This window comes from Balaenoptera borealis (assembly GCF_965194805.1).
Source record: "Balaenoptera borealis genome assembly, chromosome: 2".
Lineage (NCBI taxonomy): Eukaryota > Metazoa > Chordata > Mammalia > Artiodactyla > Balaenopteridae > Balaenoptera > Balaenoptera borealis.
The window spans coordinates 99,581,917-99,606,114 of NC_138867.1; the positions used below are offsets into that span (position 1 = coordinate 99,581,917).

Here is a 24,198-nt window from a genome sequence, read left to right on the forward strand (position 1 = left end):
AGAATCATCAATTCATCAAGAGAAGGTATCGAACAACAGTTTACATCCCAAGACTTGCCCCAAAAGCCTCACCTTGCTGTGTCCACTCATTCTAAACTATAACATCCATGTAATTCATATAACAATCCATATGCAATTCTAATCAACACTCCTCTCCGCCTAAAGTTAAAAGACCTGCCTTGAACCAAACTTCAAAATCTCAATAAATATCCCAACTTTGTCCTTCTCTCTCTCAGACACCATTAAGACACTTTTGTGGTAGTGTTCTCTCTTACTGCAGTAAACAATAAACTCAGCTTTGTCTTATCCACAGGCTGTTTAGCTGATGTGGGGGAATGAGCATTTGACCGTCCCTGGAGATTAGGGATTATGTCTTATTTATTTTTGTTTTTTACAATACCTAATGAAACTTAAGATACCCAGTAAACACTTCAAAATGTTGCAAATCAATAATTGCTGAATAAATGAATGATTGCAATATTTTTGAATTCTTGAATGTTAGGCAAGTTGGCAAGGCTCTTTCTGAGAGGAGGTAGTTCTCATGAGTGGTGGTACCACCTCTCTAGGGAGACTTTGGGTTAGGATTGCCAGATTAAGCATTTAAAAATACAGGGAGGGCTTCCCTGGTGGCACAGTGGTTAAGGATCCGCCTGCCAATGCAAGGGACACGGGTTTGAGTCCTGGTCCGGGAAGATCCCACATGCTGCGGAGCAACTAAGCCCGTGCGCCACAGCTACAGAGCCTGCACTCTAGAGCCTGCGAGCCACAACTACTGAGCCCACGAGCCACAACTACTGAAGGCCACGCGCCTAGAGCCCATGCTCCACAGCAAAGAGAAGCCATGTCAATGAGAAGCCCGAGCACTGCAATGAAGAGTAGCCCCCGCTCACGGCAACTACAGAAAGCCCGCAAGCAGCAACGAAGACCCAACACAGCCAAAAATAAAGTAAATAAAATAAATAAATTTTTTAAAATAAATAAAAATTAAAAAAATACAGAGAGCTGGAGCACAGAGGATATTTTTATGGCAATGAAACTACTCTGTAAGATGTACGTACTACTCAATACATGTCATCATACATTTGTCCAAACCCATAAAATGTACAACACCAAGAGTGAATGGTAATGTAAACTATGGTCTTGAGGTGATAATGATGTGTCAATGGAGGTGCATCAATTGTAGGAAACGTAACTTTCTAGTAGGAGACGTTGATAATGGGGGAGGCTATGTATGTGTGGGGGACAAGTGTATATGGGAAATCTCTGTACTTTCCTCTTAATTTTGCTGTGTACCTAAAATTGCTCTACAAGAAAAAAATCTATTAAAAAAATACAGGAAGCCCAGTTAAATTTCAATTTCAGACAAACAATAAAGTATTTTTAGTATAAGTGTATCCCATATAATATTTGGAACATACTTACATAAAAATTACTCTGAAATGATATGAAATCCAAATGTTATCTGACAATCCTATTTAGGATATGTACAGGGTGTATTTGGTTGACACGTTTTGAGATGGGGGGCAGTGGGGTGTGTGAGCCCTGCTGGCAGAGGCCAGGAACACTTAATGTCCTGAAATTATGGGACAGTTCCATGCAACAAAAAACTGTCCCACCAAAAATGCCAATAGCACCATTTGTGAAAACTGGCAGACTTGCTGGGTAGGAACAAAACTTTTCCTCTCCCCTTTTCTGTATACTAATTGGGGGCCTGCAAATTAAAGTGACAAAAGACAAAAGACAGATTAGCAGGAGAAAAACAGTTTATTTGCATGCATAAGGGAACTAACAAAGGAAGTAGCTAGCTCATTAAGTCTTTGAAGTTAGAGGTTTATATACCTGACTCAGTACGAGAAAAGGAGAGAGGAGAAAAGACTTCTTTGGGAAGAATTATAAGTTTATTTAAGACAGACAAATGGGTTTTAGGAGAACAATGGAGAGATAAAAGTTTGTGATAATGCTTGTCGAAGCTGGTACCAGTGGTCTTTCCTCTTCAAGGTTATAAATCTCACCAGAGAGGGGATTTATGATAGATTTACTCTTGGCTTCCTTCCTGGGAGTAAAAGCTGCCAGAAGAGGGAATTTATGGCAACTTCATTACCCAAAAGTTTCTGCTTTTAATAAAGGAAGCTCCAAGGCAGCTTCTTTCTTCATCTGTTGAATCTCAAATGTCTTTAGCTTAAAATAATCTTTTTACCAACCCTGGGGTTCTGAGTGGATCCCCATAGACTCTTTTGTTTGGGCCGTGCTGCGAGGCATGCGGGATCTCAGTTCCCTGACCAGGGATGGAACCTGCCCCCTGCAGTAGAAGCTTGGAGTCCCAACCACTGGACGGCTAGGGAAGTCCCTTCCATAGGTTCTTATTTGTGAATTTTCTTTCTTCTTTAATATTTTTTGTGTACAATCCTTGGAAAGAATATTCTTAATTATAAGCAGAATTTGGTAATAATTTTTCCTATTTATCTTTAGAGGAAGTCAGCTGTGATACACTGGAAAAGACAGAAATTGAAGCCTATGATTTGAATGTGTCTAAATAACTTCTTTTCTATACTATAGACTCTCATAATAGTGCATAGGGTACTCTTTTTAATCAGTCCTGTATTTCCTTTTTTAAAAGTAAAAATCCAAGGGTCAATGTACTCAAAGTTAGAATTATGAACAATTTCTTCATTCATTAATAACATTGAAAAACCAGTGTGGTTCTTTTTCTCAGTTTATATAATAAAAAGGTACTGTCAACTGAAAAATATTGCACAACCTAAAAGGAGTTTTTGCCAAAAAAAAAAAAAAAAAAGGTAGTTGGAACACGAAGAGATTACTGCTAATTAAAGAAAATCAGACATCTCAAATTAATGAATTTAGCACTTTTCTATATATGGGAAGATGCAAGAGTCTGGGCTTACTGAAATTGTTCCTTTGATATGCACCTTAACTATTTAGGGCCAGTATCCTGCTTTTCTCTATCCTGAATCCCCTCAGGGTGCACAGTCGGGGACAGCTGCAGTGGCTGATGGCTGGATGGCCTCAACATCTTTGTTTACTGATAGGGCAGGCCCTCAGCCACAGTACAATGAATATTCTTTGAGTTGGGAAGTTGCTACTTAGTAGTACTCCTTCACAACATATGACATGGTCACAGTCTGAATGAAAAACAGTTGTTTTGTTTTTCTAAGTTTTTGAGTTTTGCAGGGATCCAAGGTCTGAAAAATTAGGTTACACTTTCCCAAATATCAGCACTTTTTTAGTGTTTTACTTAAAACCTCATTGAGAAGTATAGAGATGCTTAATGTGACCCAATTCAAAACCGAATGAAAAGAAAAACAAATACCATAATGAGGAGTAGTTGTTAGAAACACTTTCAGCTAACTTATTTGGGATAGAAACATCCATGCCTTTCGTTCCCCTAGGTATATATCTGGGGGTCATACAGGAGAATTCCAGGAAAAGTTAGCTGCTACTACAAGAAATCTGTAGTTCTCCCAAACTGACTGGAATCCAAAACACAAATCTACCTTAAACAGTTTTTATTTTCTGATTGTATTATACTTTTTCCCAGTGAATAATGTAGCAGACCGTTTGGTAGCCTACCTAAAAGCCATTTCCAGTCCCTTCCTTTCTTGTACTTCTTTATCTAAGGCTAAAAAGCCAGTTATTCATTCACTTCTCCAGCCTCCCTTGAAGCTAGGTGTTTGCAATGTGACCCAATTTTGGCCATGGAAATACAATAGGAAGTTTGCTTGTTAACTTCCCAGAAAGATTTTCCTCACTGGTAAAAGAAAAGTAGAAAGTGAGGACAATGCCTCTTCCTTCCCCATTCTTCCTGTTTTGTTTTCTGATGAGGAAAAATCTGGAGCTGCTATAGTCAATGTGTGCCCATCAGGAGAAATCCCACATTTTGTTGCTGCACCATCCTGGAACTATTTTTATTGTATGACACACTTATATGTCTTTATTATTTAAGCCACCACTGGCGGCCTAGTCTGTTATGTACAGCCTAAAACAGACTATATAAATATTATTTATGTATTAGAATATTTACTATATCTGTCATGTTTACATTTGTTGATTAGGAAACATATGGTTATGTTCCATTTGTCCCTCCCCTGGAATGACTGCCAGAAAGTTGAAAAGGTTCTGTGGAAACCTTTGGAGCAATCTAATATTTCAGTGAGAAAGGAAGAGGGGAACATATAGACAATTGCAATCGCTCTATATAGAAACATCATTAAAGGGATCCGTAACTAGGAACTGCCATGTTAATATGAATATGACTTTTAAAATTCAATACTTTTCTAATCCTATCCCATCTCTTACATGCACTCCTTTTTAAAATAGCTTTATTGAGACACAATTCACATATTATAAAATTCATACTCCCTCTTTGGAAAGGATTAGCATCCCACTTTGCAGAAAAGATGAAGACTATCAAGTTGAACATTTCTTGCCCCACCTCTATCCTCTCTAACCAAGGTCTCTATTTCTACACTTACCATTGACAAATCCAACCCCTCCACCCTGGATTCCTTATATCCTTGGTTTTTAACTCCATCAAGAATGTTTAATGTCTTTACATTTACATAAGGAGGTAGCTCTTAGATGGGCCTTTCCAAAGGAGCCATAAGCAATAGGGTGTGACCCAAATGGGGTTAGCTAAGCAGTGTGGTCAGACAGCAAGAGGCCTGGGCAGGGCAAGATTGCTGACTAGACTGAGGCAGCAGAGCTTGGCAAGTTTAGGAGACTCAACAAGCTTTAAGGCTTCTTCAAAAGGTAGCAATCAAGGCCTCTCCCATCTGCCTGACTATATTAGAGGAGCTGACCCCTGATTACTACTATTGGGTAGTCACTAAGCTTTAGTTTTTGGTTCTTCATTCCTTGCTTTCTTCACCCTCTCTCCTTAGAAACCACCTTTCTTCCTGAGGGTCAACTCCTGATACTTTTAATGGCTCTTTCTTGGTTTTATATTACTAGCTCAGTAATCATTCTTGAGCTCCAATCCCATTTCTCCAACTATCTTCCACCATGAATGTCCCATGATTACTTCAAACACTTAAGTTAGTCTTAGTCTTGCCTACCCAAAATGGCTTGTCCTGCTATAGTCTCCTTATTTTTCACACATTAGTAAAACGCCAATCATCTAATGCTGTCAATGAGCAGCCTGTCTCCATTCCTACTCTTCTATGAGAAACTTTCAAAATCTTATCTCCCTTCTTTTCCAAGATAAAAACTTTCTAGGAAGAATATTAAGCAAACAACTGTACCATGTTAGATACCATACGTCATTATCAACGAGAGAAATTTAGAAACAGGTAAAAAATAACATCCTATATATTTTTAAATTTCATTTTTGAAAATCACAAACTTGAGGATTTTTTTTTTCAGAAATAAATACTGTTAAAGTGACCTTTTCATGTATAGCAAAAGGGCATTTCTTTTATCTACCTCTGGCTCTTAAGATTCAGAAAGAAAAAAGTCCTATTTACTAAAAATCCATTATTGGTTCAGATAGATGTGCTTTAATTGAAGCACTGTTTACAACCTGGAACTCTCTCCGTGGATGCTTTTGATCCAGAAACTATAATCAAAAGCCTCTGCACTGAGCATATGGCAATGTACTTCTAGAACACAGGAAAATTGTGGCCATCTGAATTCCTGGCAATTTCAGCTATAGAAAATAGTTTTTTTAAGAAAGCTGCTTACTGAATTTCCCTCTTAAAAAGCTTCTCTTTTTCTTTCCTCTGTTGTATGGAAAGGAAAAATCAGCAGGTAAAGTCAGAATAAGTAATTTATTCATTTTTCAACTTTGTTTTCTTTTACTTGCTCAGAGCTCTATTATACGTTTTCTGTGGAATTAATTTTCTACCTGGTGTCTATACTTTTATTTTTTAAAATCCTACAGGCAGGAATTGAACCAAGTTATGTTGAATTATGTAAAAAGCACCTTTCAGGAATGGTATTCTTGCCTTTCTCCCATATCTAATGCTGTTCCCTCTGCTACTTCACACGCTAATATTTCCCAAAGATTCAGGAAAATTGGAACTCTCGTGCTGGTTGGACTATAAGTTACCATGTATTAGCCTTGTGATCCAAAGTGACAGAAACAGGATTAAAACTCAAACTAATTTAAGGGGGTGGGGGAAGCAGGTGGGGAAGATTTTGGTCTTACATAATTGGGTAAGATGGGCACTACACAGGACTGGACCAAGGGTTCAAGTGAGATTGTCATGACATCCTCTTACTCCCAATCAAAAATGAACTTTACTTTTCTCTCTTTGTTCTTTCCTAAAACACTCAGACATCACTCTATGTTCAGAGATGGTGGTCCTTTCTTTCAAAAATGTAACCGTTCCCTGATAGCTACAGCAGAAAAATCCCAGAGAAGGGTTCTGATTGACCCAGGGGTCCATCCCTGAGTCAGTCACTGTGGCCAGGGAACCTAAAATGAGCAGTATAGCCTAGAGGTTAATAGCATGTACTCTGATGGAATTTTGTAGATTTATGTAATCTCCTTTTAATGTACTCTCTGATACTTGCCAGGCTCATTATCCCATTTTCATGGGAAGTCCCACTGCCATTTCCCCAGTTCAGTGTAGGGCCCTGGAGCCTAAGCGCTGACCAGTGAGAGGCAGCCCAGGTTATGGTTGTTCATTGCTCTTTTCATGCATCCCTATATAACAGCTATTTCCACTTCCCTAGGCAGAAGAGGAAAAAAATAAGGATATACTCTCAGTCCACTTCTCTCTAAATTTGGGATTATTTGTGAGAATTCTAATGATTTGATTTTAACTTTCAAGGATTGCTTCTGGTAAATACGAGTAGAGCCACACTAAGCTTCAGCAAAATCTTCCACTTGTGTATTGGCTGTAACTTTTTCTGGTTTATCTCTGTTCCTTTCCTAACGTAGCTGTTACTAAAAAAATTTTGCTGGTAAAAAAAAAAAATAATATTATATATTGGGACTTCCCTGGTGGCGCAGTGGTTAGGAATCCTCCTGCCAATGCAGGGGACACGGGTTCGAGCCCTGATCCAGGAAGATCCCGCATGCCCCGGAGCAACTAAGCCCGTGTGCCACAACTACTGAGCCTGCACTGTAGAGCCTGCGAGCCACAACTACTGAGCCCACGTGCCACAACTACTGAAGCTCGTGCTCCTAGAGCCCATGCTCTGCAACGGGAGAAGCCACCGCAATGAGAAACCCATGCACTCCAACGAACAGTAACCCCCGCTTGCCGCAACTAGAGAAAGCCCATGTGCAGCAATGAAGATCCAACGCAGCCAAAAATAAATAAATAAATAAATAATAATATATATTTATATATACTTTTATTTATATATACTTATTTATATATATAATTTATATATATATAAATAAATATATATGTATAATTTATAGAGAGAGTGTTAATTACATATTGGTGGACAGAGTGTGTGACTCAACTTCACTCCCCCATCTTCATGCAGAATTAGCCTCAGCTTATATTGCACAATTAAAGGAGCCACTCAAGTGACTCTCACCTAGACATAGATTGCTTCAAGGGTACTTGCTATGTTGTCCTAGGCAGAAAAGAGGCTGGCAGTTTCTTTTATTGGAAAAGTTTGTGTCCTACCTCATCAGTTATTCTATAATACATACATGAGTGAGGGCAAGCATAGCTCTGATAAGCTTTTTTTATAATCTAGTTGGGTAAAAAACCTTTTTCCCCCTGCACACATCTTCTGTTTTCTTTGCTTTCAGAATATATGTCTTTTGTAATTATTCCTTTCCATGTTTGAGAAACATTCCCCAAGTTTCTGTTCATTGATTTACCTCCCTATCTCGTCTTACTGTTTCGGCTAGGAGGAAGTGGTAGACTCTGATCATTTACTGAATCATAGTCCCCCTTCTTTTTTTTTTTTTAAGACAGTTTTTTTTAGAGAAGTTTTAGGTTCACAACAAAATTAAGAGGAAGAAGCAGACATTTCCCAAATACCCCTGGCCTCACACGTGCATAGCCTCCTCATTATCAACATCCCTAACCAGAGCGGTACACTTGTTACAAGTGATGAACCTACACTGACACCGCATAATCACCAAAATTCATGGTTTGGACAAATGTAGAATGACATGTACCCATTTTGACAGTACAGAGTATTTTCAACACACTTTTAAAAAGCCTCCGTGCTCCATCTAGTCATCCCTTACCGCCAATCCCTGGCAATGACTCATCTCTTTACTGTCTCCATAGTTTTGTTTCTTTCAGAACGTCATATGGTTGGAAATCATACAGTATGCAGCCTTTTCAGGTTGACTTCTTTCACTTAATAATATGCATTTAAGGTTCCTCCATGACTCATCATGGTTTAACAGCTCATTTCTTTTCAGCACTGAATGATATTCCATAGTCTTTGATGTACCACAGTTTATTTACCTGCTAACCTACTGAAAGACAGTTTACTTCTAAGTTTCAGCAAGTGTAAACAAAGCTGTTATAAACATCTGTGTGCAGGTTTTTGTGTGGAAATAGTTTTTAACTCCTTTGGGTAAATTCTGAGGGGCATGATTGCTGGATCATATGGTAAGAGTACATTTAGTTTTGTAAGAAACTGCCAAACTATCTTCCAATGTGACCGTACAATTTTGTGTTCTCAGCAGCAATGCATGAGAGTTCCTGTTGCTCCACATCCTCTACAGCATTTGCTGTTGCCAGTGTTCCAGATTTTGGTCATTTTAATAGATATGTAGTAGTATCTCATTATTGTTTTATTCTGCATTCCCTCATGACATATGATGTGAAGCATTTTTCATATGCTTATTTGACATCTATATATCTTCTTTGGTGAGGTGTCTCTTAAGGTCTTTGGCCCATTTTTCAATCAGGTTGTTTGTTTTCTTATTGTTGAGTTTTTTTTTTTTAAAGGATATTCTTTTTTTTTTTTAATTTTTAATTTTTTATGTATTTATTTATGGCTGTGTTGGGTCTTCGTTTCTGTGCGAGGGCTTTCTCTAATTGCGGCAAGTGGGGGCCACTCTTCATTGCGGCGCGCGGGCCTCTCACTATCACGGCCTCTCTCGTTGTGGAGCACAGGTTCCAGACGCGCAGGCTCAGTAATTGTGGCTCATGGGCCTAGTTGCTCCGCGGCATGTGGGATCTTCCCAGACCAGGGCTCGAACCCGTGTCCCCTGCGTTGGCAGGCAGATTCTCAACCACTGCGCCACCGGGGAAGCCCTTATTGTTGAGTTTTAAGAGTTCTTTGTGTATTTGTGATAACAATTGTTTATTAGAAGTATCTTTTGCAAATATTTTTTTCCCAGTCTGTGATTTGTCTTCTCATTCTTCTGACATTGTCTTTCACAGACCAGAAGTTTTTTTATTTTACTGAAATTCAGCTTATCCATTGTTTCTTTCATGGATCATGCCTTTGGTATTGTATCTAAGAAGTCGTCATCAATCCAAAGGTCATCTAAGTTTCTCCTATGTTATCTGCTAGGAGTTTTATAGTTTTGTGTTTTAATTTTGGGTCTGTGATCCATTTTGAGTTAGATTTTGTGGAGGGTGTAAGGTCTGTGTCTAGACTAATTTTTTTGCACATAGTTGTCCAGTTTTTCCAGCACCATCTTTGCTCCATTGCATTGCCTTTGCTCCTTTGTCAAAGATCAGTTGACTATAGATCAGGGTCTATTTCTGCATTCTCTGTTCTGTTCCAGTGATCTATTTGTCTATTCTTTCCCCAAAACCACACTGTCTTGATTACTGTAGCTGTACAGTAAGTCTTGAAATCAGATAGCATCAGTCCTTCAGCTTTGTTTTTCTCCTTCAATACTGTTTTGGCTATTCTGGGTATTTTGCCTCCCATAAAAATTTAGAGTCAATTTGTCAATATCCACAGAATAACTTGCTGGGATTTTGATTAGAATAATCCCTCCACTTCATTACTGTCCCAGAGCCCAATGCTCTCAAGTTGCTCCCGGCTAAACAAAACTGCCTGCTGCTGTCTTCCACATGGCCTCTCCTTTGCCTTTCAAAATTACATCTCTTGACTTCTGCTTCCCCCTTAATGAAAACTCCAGTAGGTGTTAGAAGACCCACAATCTGATGTATGTGACTTATTGGTAGTTCCAAAACATTCCAAGAAGTATTTGCCTTTAACCAAGTGAATACCTATAACTGTCTGTGTATCAGGGAGTTTTCTGGTTGGAGATGTTTACTTTACCATTTAATAAAAGCTGCCCTTTATAGTCTGGGCGTGGGTCAAGGTAAGGAGGTGAGCTTTCCTTCCATCTTGAGGGAGGAGGAGAAAACTGTTTTGGGAAGATGGTTCTTTTTACCAGTTGATCACTGAAGACTCAACTTAAAGAAGTCCTGTATCTTCTCATCTTGCCAGCTAGGGAGTAAATAGTAGGCCCTGACTGAATTCGCTTTGGGATTCAGGGGGGCTTTGGAGAACACGTAAAGGGCCTTTGCAGCCCAAGAGAGCTGAGTTCAAATCTTTGGGTGGCAATATGACCTTGGGCAAGTTATTTCATTTCTTTGAGTTTAGGTTTCTTCATTTGTAAAACAGAGATATTACCCTTAGAGGGTTGTTGAGATTTAAATGAGATAAATAAAATACCTATTACAGTGCAGAGCAGGTGTTTAATAAACACTAGCTTTTATAAATAATTGCCCTTTAATTGTTTATGGGTGGAAAACCCTCCAGTTGAGCAAGTGAGGGTGAGCCAATAGTATTTAATGGCAATCTTCAAATATTAGAGGCATTGGAATTAATTTTTCTATAGTAACAGTACTATAAATAATGGCTAGGGTCCTATATCATTGTTCAAATATCTATTTAACCTATAATATTCCTGATGGATTTTTCTATAGTAAGGTTGCTGTTGGCAATACAGGCAGGTTTCTGGGGCAATCAATATCTTAGATGTACAGAGACCCTCATTATTTTTGTGAGATAAGGAGTTCAGAATGCTTACGTGAAATTCCAGCAACATAGTCCCCCGATTCAGCCTTTGTTATAGGATTAGGAACTCTTTTCTTCTGACTTCCCTCATCTATTGGGTGTTGGCTGTGGGGATGCAAGCCCCTCTTGGTGGGTCCCTTGGCACAAGCCCTAGGAGGAAAGGGATTTATATTAATGAGTTTATGATGGCAGGGAGGAGGGTAATGACAGGGATGTCAGTAAATAAGCTAGTGAGAAAGAGGCATGATTACTTCTCCATCTGAGCTGACTTCCTATATGCTCCTCCCCCCCCCCAAAAAAAAACTCAGAGTTTAGCCTGTTTGCTTTTCTTTACAGCGTAACCACCCCTCAAGTCTGATAAAAGTCCCCTTTCCCTTTAAGACCAGCACGAAGAGAACGTATCTCTTTGTCCTGCCAGTCCCCAAACCCACAGTACTTTGGTTTTCTAAGAGATTTTGCTGCTAGCAATAAGGCAAAATAAGGCAAAATTTTATTTAAAAAAAGACTTCCTTTTTCAGAGCCATCCTTCCTCTTTTATTTCTTAGAAATAAAGCTGAAGAATAAAACTAAAGAAACTACAGGGAGAAAAAGAATGAAAGAAACAAAAGGGAAAAACCACAAAGGCACGTAGCCTTTGAGCATTCAAAGGACAGAATGACAGAATTCAATTACAGTTCAGGGAGTAGTTAGATTCAAGAATTCCCCTGGACGTTTTGTGTTAGGAGGTGGACTTGTGGCCTTTGGGCAGAGGGGACAGGGAAGGGAGGATGAAAGGCGCAATTTACCTCCATCTCTTCCATTTCCTTATCTTACTAATTTTGCTACAAGGTCAGAGTTATGCTCAAGTTGCATAAGAAGTCAGGACTGGATTTAGGATTGAATAGAACCTTATTAAGGGGAGGTGAGTGACATTACAGGGTGATCTATGAAGAACAGCAGTTTGAAAGTAAAGGGATTGTCTATGGCCACTTCTCCAAGGTAGTTCTTCAGGGACTCTTTTTATATATATGTAAGTCAGGTCCTGTCTATATTCAGGGTTCAACTATTAGTGAGGATCTACTCTGTGCTATGATAAGTATTGGGGAATCAGGGATACGATAGATGTATTTAAAGATGCTTGTGTAATCATCAACATGAAATGTTTCACTAATTAAGCTGAGTGGTCAAGCAGTACAACAACCAGTCTGCACAGCAAAAGCTATTTCATAGATCATAGAGCAGTAGAGGATCCTTCCTATACATTAGGGGTCGGCAAACTTTTTCTCTAATGGGCCAAACAGTAAATATTTTGCTTTGCAGGATATATAGTCTCTGTTGAAACTACTCAACTCTGCAGTTGTAGTCTCAAAGCAGCCATAGACAATATCTAAATGCCTATGCATTGCTGTGTTCCAATAAATTGTACTAATGGACATGGGAATTTCATATAATTTTCATGTATCATGAGATATTTTTCTTCTATTGATTTTTTTCAACCATTTAAAAATGTAAAAAACATTCTCAGCTCAAGGACTATATAAAACCAGACAGCAGGCCGTAGTTGTAGTGGAATAAATAGATATAGTAGAAGGATTTAGTTGTTTCATTGAAACAGTTCATCTGCTAAACATCAAAGATAGGTTGTTGAATGGGCATTTTTTTCTGAATAAGAGTAAAAGGAATGTCCTCACTTCTCATTAGTTGTTGTATTGTAGTCCCATAGTTTTGGATACAGACTGGGAATGGCCTCAGAACATTTGTGGCGTCTCAAACATCACTGGAAAATTTGATTTGGACTGAGGTTTGACACTATATGGAAAACTTTAGAAAGAATATGTCAAAAGGTTAGATTTAATTTAATAATAATAATAATGAGTAGCTAACACCTATTGAATTCTGACTATGTGCTAAACACTGTGCTCATTTAATCTTCATAATTGTATGACTAAAGTCTATTACTATCCCCACTTTATAGATAAGGAAAGTAAAGCACAAAGAGATTAAGCAACTTGTCTAAATGATTGATTAGGCCAGGAGTCAAACTCTGTTTATTTCAAGGATGAAGGAATTTAATAAAAACTAACAGATGTTTATCAGGAATAAAAATGCCAAGCAAAATGTTGTTGATAATCAGGTTAAACTTGTTAATTTTACAGATGAGGAAAACAAAGTTTACGAGACATTTTCCATGGTCACACAGCAAATGACAGATCAGGAGTAGATCTCAGATTTTCCAACTACTAGGTCCCTTAGTTTCTTTTATTCTGCTATACAGTATGCCCTTCAAAACCAAAAGATAGGCAGAATAGAATGAGTAAACATGTTAAACTTTGGGCTATATACAGAATTTATGTGGAATATAGAAAAATCTTGATTTAAGATCTAAAATATAAAATTAACTTAAAGTCATTTAAAATAAAATCTGAATTAATAATTAAAACACAAATTAAACTGTAAGTATGTTAGACCTCAATAAAATAGTTTTTTTTTTTTAAAGACAAATTTTAAATCCCTCATTTTTATGAGGAGACTAGGATAAATAATGGAATTCATTTACATCTTTCAAATTAAAAAAAGGGAGATGGCTCTTAAATTTATTTTTTAAAAAGCTTTTATTATAGTTGATTTACAATGTTGCATTAGTTTCTGCTGTACAGCAAGGTGTATCTGTTATACATATACATATATCCACTAATTTTTAGATTCTTTTCTTAAACTTATTTTTTAAGTAACTTTTTTTTATTGCTAAACGAAGTATATGTACACTGCAAAAAACTTAGGGAAAGCAAAAGGAAATAAAATTACCAGTACTCCTCCTATCCAAGTAATAGTGTGAACTTTTTGGGGGGTTGTTTGTTTTGTTTTCTGTTTTTTGTTTTTTACCACAAGGGTATAAAATCAGAATCAGTTCAGCAATTTTTTTTAAAAACTACTTTTTTTTTTTTTGGTGGGGAGTTCCTATTTACATTCACTCTTAACATTTTCTGAACACCTAGGTTGGAAAGGGCACTGCTGCTAGACACTTGGGATACAGGACAGTTTGTCCCTAAGAGGGTACCTGGGAGGAGACATAAACAGATGTTTATCAATAATAGTACAAAACTTGTGTTAAAATACAATGAGAGTTGAATCTCACAGTTGAGACTGTGACACTAAACATTCTGGAATTCTTAGGTTTTTCCAAAACAGCTCAACGCAGGGCTGGTGCAGTACTGTTATCAGCACTACTTCAAAACGAATGTTAAGTTAAACATTGGTGAAAACCCTTCATTTTAGTACTTGTCAACTGTTTAAACCTTTCAAAATTTTCCTTTTTAGCGAACTGGAAACGCGCGTCCAGCCGGGGTAACCATTGCGCGGGGACAGAGACACTGCAGGGTTCACATTCACTTGGAGTATTCGCGGGCCGCCTAGGGGAGCGGTGCTTGTTGGGACTTGTAGTCTCTACCAGGACCGAAGACACCGCAACTGCATTTATAATGCACTTCTCCCTTTTAAGCTTTCTGGCCCAACAGTCAGATTAAGCCCTAACCTAAAGCATAATTTGACAACCCTTACCTCTTCCAAGGCTCTTTATGTCTTTACTAGGTTCCTTACGTTCAACATTCAAACACACACCGTCCCTCACAAGCCTCAAAGAGATTGGTCTGTCCTCAGCAGTGGGCGGAGCCTTAGGTGGACTGGATCTCTGGATTGGCCAACATCTCACTCGAAGAGGCGTTTTCCACTTGCCGTTCTGTACACTGTGGTAAAAAAGTAAATCGTTTACCGCAGTGTTCCTTTTCGCCGCGAGAATCTCGCGATATTTCCGCCAAAGGGACCTAGCGACGCGTAGAGAGCCGCCGAGGCCAGTGGGGGTGGCAGGCACCGGAGCGGGGAAGAGCCAGGTCAGGGGTGGGGAGGACGAGCGAGTGCTGCTTGCGCCACTTGGGTTCGGTCCGGGCCAGCCACCCAGAACCCAGAGGAAGTGTTGTGGACGGCGTGTCCCTCCTGGCCGGTGAGTCGGCCCGGGGTCGCGGCCGCTGGGTCGACCCCGAGTTTCACCTGGGCCCGCGCGGGTTGTGACAGGTGCGCGGACGAGCGCGGCGCTCCGCCCGCTCGCCGGTCCGCCCCCTCCGGGCCTCGCCCGCGTGGGCTCGGGATGAGCTGCGGGCCGCAGCTGAGCGGCTCCCGCTCCTGGCGCCTGTCGCTGCCGCCGTCTCCTCTCAAGAGTGGCCGCCGCCCGTGAGGGAAAGAGGGAGGGAAACGGCCACTGACCCCGGGCATGAGCCGGACGCGACATCCGTTGCTGGATTAAGGCGCCGACATGAACCTGCACCAGGTGCTGACTGGGGCTGTGAACCCCGGCGACCACTGCTTCTCCGTGGGCAGCGTCGGCGACCAGCGCTTCACGGTGAGTGAGTGAGGCTCCCGCGTCGCCCGTGGCGAGTCGGCGCCCCTGAGTCAGCCGGGCTCGGCCCAGAGTGACGGGCAGAGGCCAAGAAAGCCTCGTCGCCCTCGCGGGGCGTCCGCTACGGAGGTCCCAGCTCCTTAGGGCCGGCGGACCTGGCCTTTGAGAACGAAGGAGGCAATAATGCTTCGGTCATTGAGTTACTTAAGGTACAGAGGCTAAACTCGAAAGTTAGAATGTTTTGTAGGATTTTTAAAGTTTTTAATCTGACGTCCTCGGGATGGGGAGGTTTACTAAAGTCGTTTATCCGAGAATCGTTGGTGTGTAATGTGTGTGGGGGCTTTTTATTGCCCCACTCCATAGGCTCTAATTGTCAAGTTGAGGAATAGTTGGGATTGGTTTCATTTCTTCCTCTAAGTTTAGGTTAAGTGTCTTTGTAGTTAAAAAGAGTGGGTGTCTTAAAAACAGGTAGCTGTCAACAACTAGCGCTGGGTAAAAATATAGTGAAAACAGTGCTTTTCACTTATTTTTCTTTAAATTCACTGGGAATAACTTTGGAAAGAAAAAACTATTTTTCGTAAATGGTTCACTCCTGCCATTCTTTTAATTCCATATGTAACAGTTTTAGTAGTCCTGGGAGGCTTATATTTATTTTAGATTGTTCACATTAATTACTAAAAGTTGCATTACTGTTTCTTAGGAAAACTCCTCTTTGGTGTGTAGTGGTAATTCCAGGTTAAAGTTTAAATGGAAGTGTCTTGTTTTTCATTTGTTTTCCCCAGATAGTGAAAGGAAGAGGGCCCCAAACTTCTGCTCCTTACCAGTATATTGACATTTTCTGCCTTAACCATAGCGGGTTTTTTTTAAAGAATTAAGTATAGTTTTTATAATAATTTCAAGCTATAAGTCAGTATTGCACATGATAGCCTATATCTGAATATATGTATAGTGCTCATGATTTGTGCTACAACTTGAATGATGGCTCTTAGTTGTGATTAAAACGTAATTTTGCATAAAAAAGTGAAACAAAATAAACACCTTAATAGATGCCCCAGGTGTTCTTCTCATCCGATTTTGACTTTTTTTGTCGTCTTTATCAGTCGGAATAAATAATAGGAAAAAAAAGTAGTTATTATTTAACATGGTGTAGGCATTTAATACCTGAATTGTGCTTTTAGATCTCTGCCAACCAAGTACTTTGCTTTCAGATAGAGTCTGTACCTCCCCTGTAGAGTGACTCATACACACCTTAACTTGCACTTGACACTAGCAGTTTTAGAGATTCTAATTCTAAAAGTTGACCTCGCCTCAGTGCTCAAGAGGAGAGTGAACTCTGAGGGTCTCAGTGGGCAACCATAGTCTCCCCGCAGTTGAACGTTGCTCACTGCTCTTGCTGTTTAGAAAATAAAGATCATCCTAAGAAGATTTTGCTAGTGGGAGATTATAGGATGGTAACATTACATTCTCTTCCATTGCCTAAAATTATATGAGTGCTTCCTCCAATGTAAATTCTAACAACTTTTTCTGAGAAGGCATTCAGAATCTATGTAAGCTGTGGTGTGAACTTAAAAGCATATACAATATGTTGGCCTATTTATACACCTAGATGACCCTTCTAAGTGTATATAAAATCTTGGTGAATGCTTCTGTTATTTTAAAGGAGAGATGAGTTAATGTGCCAAAGATAAGACTATCCTACGCCATCATGTAGGTTGTTGCACAGTTCTACTGAATTTTAGCCTGTTTCCATAGACCAGGCTTTAATCATCTCCCACCAAGCCTACTGCAGATTTCTTCCAGATCTCAGGAATAAGTCCAGTAAATAAGGTAAAAATAAACATTTTGTTGTTATTTAGTATAAAGAGATCCCAGGTCTCTATAATTTTGTTGGTAGTTTACTAACAATCATCTTTTTTCCTTTGCAGATAATCCATCCCTGACTCTCTAACATTAAATTGATAGTTCCATTATAAGCCACGTTTCTTGCCCTCAGTCTACTGGACACTATATACATCTTAAATTTATTTCTCTTGAAATTACTATCTTTGTTAAAATGTAAAATCTGTTGTTTACTCCTTGAATTTTGTTTTTAACCTCTTTTGATTTTGGCTTCTTTTTCTTTTCATAGAAAGAGAACAAACATTAATGGTAGATGGTATGTGCAGACTAAAAAACTCTCTCCAAATTCCAGTTTTACTTGAGCTAGGGACGTGAAATCTTCCTCTTGCAGGCCCACTTGAAGAATTACTATGTTTCTCCTGTTACATTATGCCTTCTCTAAAGACAGACTTTACATTAGTAATTCATCTCTTTGCATGTTTGCAGATAACTTATTTGTTCTTGTTTTGAAAGATTACAAGAGATGAGATCCTGTTTTCTGAATACAGTCTGACAGGTTTTAAATTGAAATGAAATTGAGTGCCATTTCTCATGGATTCTTGATTTTAAAATATGAAATTAATATAGTTAGTATATGTAAGTATTAGATACTTTTTTACTACTTAAACTGGCATCAAACAATTTTGACTTTTCTCTTAATAAGAAAGCTTCTAGTAGGCAGTGACCTTTTCTCTTATACTTTCAAAGCACTTTATTTGCACTTTCATTATATTAGTGACCTGTCTTGCCTTGTGTATGTCTTCCAGAGTTTCATTGTGAGTGCCTGGAACAATGATTGAAGTACTGGTGTCACCTAATAGTAGAGTCATTACCTGAATTTGATTTCCAACCTAGTCCTTATAGTTAGTTATGTATCCGTGGGCAAGTTCTTTTACATTCTTTGAATTTCTTTTTTTCTTATCTGTAAAGTGGGGCTAAAGAAGAACTTATTCATAGGGTTGTTACATGAAAAAGTGCTAAGTTCATTGCTTAGTACCTATAAAACCCTTAAAAATGTCAGTTATTATAAAGGCTAAACTCATTATAATGCATAGCACATAAAAAGTGCTTGATAAATACTGGTTGAATTGATGACTAATTGATAAAGAAGGCTTATTGCTATATAATTAAAAATTGTGTTTTTTAAAAAATATTTTTAATAATTTAGATTTGAGTCCAAATAAAATACTTCAATTAAAGTTTAAAAAATTTTTTCCAAAGTCATTTATTACACATTTTGCCATAAATATCAGGTGAGTAATCAGGAGAGATTTCAGATATCCGAAGCAAAAATTCTTTAATTTTTCTTTATTTACATGAATTTTTCTCTCACTCCTTTTCCCTTGTTAATTTCATGCTGTCTTTAGAGTGAAAGTATATGAGCAACCTGGTTCTGATCTGTTGACAACTTTTGTTTTTAGAATAAAAATTTTATTTGTAAAAGACAATAAGTTAAAAACAGGCATAGTTAGTTAGAATCTGGATTTTCTAATATTTCTGTGCATGCTAGTGACATGTGCTTTAATATACAATAGATTATCCATACTTAGTGTTGAAATTATGTTTTTACTGAAATGGAAAGGGAGATAATTTCCAAGAGACAGATTGTGTTAATATTTAGGACTTGCTGTCTCTAGTTTGGAATTTAAATGCCTTTGCTATACGAGGGATAACAAACATGTAATAACTCCAGACTCCCTTTTGTATTAGACAACTCTGTGTTCCCAGCCAAGGGGACCCAGATTAGAAGTCAAAAGACTGACTGCAGCTATCTGGGTGTTGGTAGAGAAATGGAGGCTGAATTAGCATTCTCCTTCTTTCTGTAATTGTAAGCATCCTTTAGTTTAACTTTTTGTTTTGTTCACTGTAGGGAAACCTTTATAGGAGGTTCTTGTTTTGGAGAAGCACGTTAATGTTTGTGGATGGAGAGATACAGGAGGGGAAAGTTTGATACTGTTTGTATCTGGAGAAAGAGAATGATTTTTGTGGTGCTCATATGCAATTACGAGTACAAATTGGACTTCTTTTTAAATATAGCCTATTTTAAAATTTTATGTTTTAAATACTATTAAGGTACCTTTAAAATTATTGAAGTAATATGAATTCTTAATGTTGTGTTTAAAAAAATGAGAATAATGTTAATTACAACATGCCAAATATAACTCATTTAACCAGGAAGTATACCAGGAAGAAATTCTTTGGGATATTTACCTGGTGTGGTTGGTTAAAACAAAACAGTGAAAACAGGAAATATAAGTGTTGTACAGAAATCACAGGATTTCCAAATTAGAATGCTGACTGTTGCAGCCTTGAGTAATTTTTGAATATTCGAGAAGGTTGTCTGCCAAATTTAAAGTTAAAAATCATGTTTCAATTGTATGCTTGAAAGCACACATATGAACTCAGTTCTTTCTTTGCACCTTGTTTAGTCTCAAAGTTAGTAAACCCAATATTACATATGCTTAATAAAAGGATTTTCATTTCTCAATTTAATTTTCATTGCTTAGTAATAGGTTATTCTGGTTACAGATCTTTTGACAGAAGCAGCTAGTGTACCAATTACAATATATACATATTAATTTTGAAGCTTAGGTAGCGTGGCAATTTATTTGATAAACCAGTGCTGTTCTTATTGTTTTGATAATAATAAGGTACCTTGAAATGAATTTTTCAGAACAATTTATTTTGGAAAAAATCTATAAAACTAGTTTTAGATTTTGGTTTAGAATGTTATGTATAGTATTACATCTTAGGTTTTTATTTAAAACCAGGTAGATGGGTTATTTTTATTTAAGAATTTAGTAAAGATAGATTATTTAAAAATCACACACAGCCCATTTTATTTGTTTATTTTTTCTTCTTTATTTTGTTTATGTGTGAATTACATTGATTGACTTTTAAAATTGAAGTACAGTTGATTCATAATACTGTGTTGGTTTCAGGTGTCCAGCAAAGTGATTTGGAGATATGTGTGTGTAGGGGTGTGTGTGTGTGTGTATATATATACACATACACACATATATGATTATTTTCTATTATAGGTTATTACAAGAATATTGTTCCCTGTATTATACAGTAAATCTTGTTGCTTATCTGTTTTATGTATAGTAGTTTGTATCTGTTAATTCCATACTCCTAATTTATTACTTGCCCCCCTCCCTTTTCCCTTTGGTAACCATAAGCTTGTTTTCTATGTCTGTGAGTCTGTTTCTGTTTTATATATGGATTTATTTGTATTACTTTTTAGATTATACATATAAGTAATATCATACAATATTTGTCTTTCTCTCTGTGACTTCACTTAGTATGATATTCTCTAGGTCCATTCATGTCACTGCAAATGGCAACATTTCATTCTTTTTTATGTCTGAGTAATATTCCATTGTATATATGTACCACATCTTCTTTATCCATTCATCTGTTGATGGACATTTAGGTTGCTTCCATGTCTTGGCTGTTGCAAATAGTGCTGCTATGAACTTTGGGTGCAGAGCCCATTTTGAATTAAAGTTTGTTTTCCTGGTTTGGTTTGGTGTACTTCCATGCTTATTAACTCATCATGTTGTATAAACTCTAGGGATTGAATTAATTTTAATAATCTATTAAAAATATCCATAAGAAGATATGTCTATTTCAAGTGATTTTTGCATGATATCCAGTTTGGATTTTCTGTACAGATTCATCTCTCTATTTTTTCCCCCCAAGCTTTATTGACATACAGTTTACATGAACATTGTGTAAGTTTAAGGTGTGCAATGTGATGATGTGATACACATATATAGTGTGAAATCTTTACCACAATAAGGTTAGTTAACATATCCTTTAACTCACATAATTACCATTTTGTTGTTACGATGAGAACATTAAAGCTTTATTCTAATAGCAGCTTGCAACTGTACAATACAATATTGTTAACTATAGTCACCATGGCATACATTAGATCCCTGGAACTTATTCATCTTATAACTGAAAGTTTGTATCCTTTGACCAACATCTTCCATTTCCCCCATCCATAGCCCCTGGCAACCACCATTCTATTCTGTTAGTACAATGTTTCTATTAGTACAATGTTTTTAGATTCCACATATAACTGGAATACATATGTACATTATTTGTCTTTCTTTGTCTGACTTAGCGTAATGCCCACAAGGTTGTCACAAGTGGCAGAATTTTCTTCTTTTTTATGATTGAATAATATTCTTTTGTGTTTGTGTGTGTGTGTGTAAAACATATTTTCTTTATCCATTCATTCACTGATGGACACTTAGGTTGTTTCCATATCTTGGCTATTGTGAACAATGCTGAAATGAATATGGGAGTACAGATATCTCTTACAGTGATTTCATCATCTTTGGATATAATCCTAGATGTTGGATTGGTGGAATATATGGTAGTTCTGCTTTTAATTTTTTCAGGACTCTTCCATACTGTTTTTTACAGTGGCTCTGCCAATCTGCATTCACACCAAGAGTGCACAAAGATTCCCTTTCTTCACATCTTCACCAACACTTATCTTTTATCTTTTTGTTGATAGCATCCTAATGGGTATGAAGTGATATCTCATCCAGTTTTGATTGGCATTTCCCTGATGATGAGTAGTGATGTTGAACATCTTTTCATGTACCTGTTGGCCATTTGTACGTCTTCTTTGGAAAAATTTCTGTGTCTTCTGCCCATTTTTAATTGGATTGTTCATTTCTGGTATTGAGTTATATGAGTTCCTTATATATTTTAGATATTAACTTTTTATCAGATAAGGTTTGCAAATATTTTCTCCCATTTTTAGGTTGCCTTTTCATTTTGTTGGTGGTTTCTTTTGCTGTGCAGAAGCTTTTCAGTTTAATGTAGTCTTACTTATTTATTACTGCTTTTGTTGCTTGTGCTTTTGGTGTGCAAAAAATCATCACTAATTGTCAAGGGCCTTTTTCCCTATGTTTTCTTAGGAGTTTTGTGGTTTCAGGTTTTAGATTTAAGTTTTTAATCCATTTTTGAGTTGATTTCTGTGTGTGATGTAAGGCAAGGGTCCAATTTTATTCTTTTGTATGTGGATGTACAGTTTTCCCAGCATCAATTTATTGAAGAAACTATCTTTTCTCTGTTGTGTATTCTTGGCACCTTTGTCAAAGATTAGTTGACCATATACGTGTAGGTTATGTCTGGGCTCATGATTCTGTTCCTTTGACCTATGTGTCTGTTTTTATGCCAATACCATACTGTTTTGATTTTTATAGCTTTGCAACATAGTTTGAAATAAGGAAATGTGATGGTTCCAGCTTAGTTTTTCCTTAAGATTGCTTTGGCTATTTGGGGTCTTCTGTGGTTCCATGTGAATTTTAGGATTTTTTTTTTCCCTATGTGAAAAATGCCGCTGGAATTTTGATAGAGATTACATTGACTCTATAGATGGTTTTGTGTAGTATGGACATTTCAACAATATTAATTCTTCCAGTCCAAGAACAGAAGATGTCTTTTCGTTTTTTTGTGTTGTCAGTTTCTTTAATCAATGTCTTATAGTTTTCTGTGTATAAGACTTTTCACCTTGGTTACATTTATTCTTAAGTATTTTATTCTTTTGATGCTGTTGTAAATTGGATTTTCTTAATTTCTTTTTTGAATAGTTTATTGTTAGCATATAGAAATGCAGTTGAGTTTTGTATGTTGATTTTGTATTCTGCAATTTTGCTGAGTTCATTTATTAGTTCTAACAGTTTTTTGGTGGAGTCTTTAGGGTTTCTATATGTTATATCTTGTCTTCTGCAAACAGACAATTTTACATCTTCCTTTCTGATTTGAATGCCTTTTATTTCTTTTTCTTGCCTAGTTGCTCTGGCTAGGACTTCCAATATTATGTTGAATAGAATCGGTGGGAGTGTGTGCATCCTTGTCTTTTTCCTGATCTTAGAGGAAAGCTTTTAGCTTTTTATCATTGAGTATATTAGCTATAAGCTTGTCATATATGGCCTTTATGGAACCATCCTTGCATCCCAGGGGTAAATCCCACTTGATTATGGTGTAAGATCTTTTTAATGTGCTCTTGAAATCAGTTTGCTAGTATTTTGTTGAAGATTTTTGCATCTATATTCATCAGGGAAATTGGCCTGTAATTTTCTTTTCTTATAGTGCCTTGTGTAGCTTTGGTATCATGGTAATGTTGGCCTTGTTAAATGGCCTCTTCAGTTTTTTGGAAGGGTTTGAGAAGGATTGGTGTTAATTATTCTTTAAATGTTGGGTAGAATTCACTGGTAAAGCCAACTGGTCCTGGGCTTTTATTTGTTGGGAAGTTTTGATTACCTTATCAATTAGTGTATTATATTTTCTCAGTTTTCTAAAAGTAAATATTGATAGTGATAACCCACACAAACTAAAGCTCTTCGGGAGGGGGAAGCTAGGGTGGTTATCCTCAGTATTTTCTTAAGTGTACAAAGGATTACTGAAACCAGAGAGTTTGAGAACCATTGCTTTATAGTATTCCATTGTATGATTATACTGCAGTTTTTTTTTAAACTTTTTATTTTACATTGGAGAACAGTTGATTAGCAATGTTGTGTTAGTTTCAGGTGTACAACAAAGTGATCAGTTATAAGTATCTATTCTTTTTCAAATTGTTTTCCCAATTAGGTTGTTACAGAATATTGAGCAGTTCCCTGTGCTATACAGTAGGTCCTTGATGGCTATCCATTTAAAATACATATACTACAGTTTATTTATGCATTCTATTATATGTTTGAGTTGGTTCTACTTTGGAGCTTTTATGAATAACTATGAATGTTCTTGTACATGTCTCTTAGTGTACATATAGACACATTTCTGTTGGGTATAAACTTAGAGGTAGAATTGCTGGATCATTGAGTGTGCCTGTGTTTAGCTTTCCAAAGTAGTGGTACCATTTTATTTTACATTCGTATCAGCAGTTATGGGAATTCTGGTTGCTTTACATCCAAAGAAGTCATTTTTAATTATAGGAAGAAATTAGGGGACAATTATTAAATTCACATCATGTTTATTTATAAGGCATTGTA

General features: G+C 37.3%; 2 protein-coding genes across 8 annotated transcripts in view; one reads left to right on the forward strand and one right to left on the reverse strand.

Annotated features, from left to right (window-relative positions):
• The window catches only part of LOC309622085 (uncharacterized protein), a gene marked incomplete at its 5' end in the record, with an annotated part of 40,949 nt that extends 25,756 nt beyond the window's left edge, over positions 1-15,193 (reverse strand). Inside the window, 2 exons of one of the 3 annotated variants that reach the window (XM_082378430.1) lie at positions 10,946-11,082; positions 14,470-15,193. In XM_082378430.1, coding sequence (XP_082234556.1) covers positions 11,024-11,082; positions 14,470-15,193 — 783 coding nt within the window. In that variant the 3' untranslated portion in view covers positions 10,946-11,023. Of the gene's footprint in view, positions 1-10,945; positions 11,083-12,658; positions 12,733-13,104; positions 13,193-14,469 lie in introns of those variants that run through there. The other 2 variants (XM_082378431.1, XM_082378432.1) reach the window with 2 other exon arrangements.
• The window catches only part of DMXL1 (Dmx like 1), a 130,748-nt gene continuing 121,364 nt past the window's right edge, over positions 14,815-24,198 (forward strand). For 4 of the 5 annotated variants that reach the window (XR_014239005.1, XM_082374680.1, XM_082374681.1 and 1 more), the window contains exon 1: positions 15,169-15,304. Coding sequence is in view for 3 of the 5 variants with exons in the window: in XM_082374680.1 (XP_082230806.1) it covers positions 15,218-15,304 (87 nt within the window). In the remaining 2 variants the exon portion in view is untranslated. Of the gene's footprint in view, positions 14,909-15,168; positions 15,305-24,198 lie in introns of those variants that run through there. The other variant, XM_082374683.1, reaches the window with a different exon arrangement.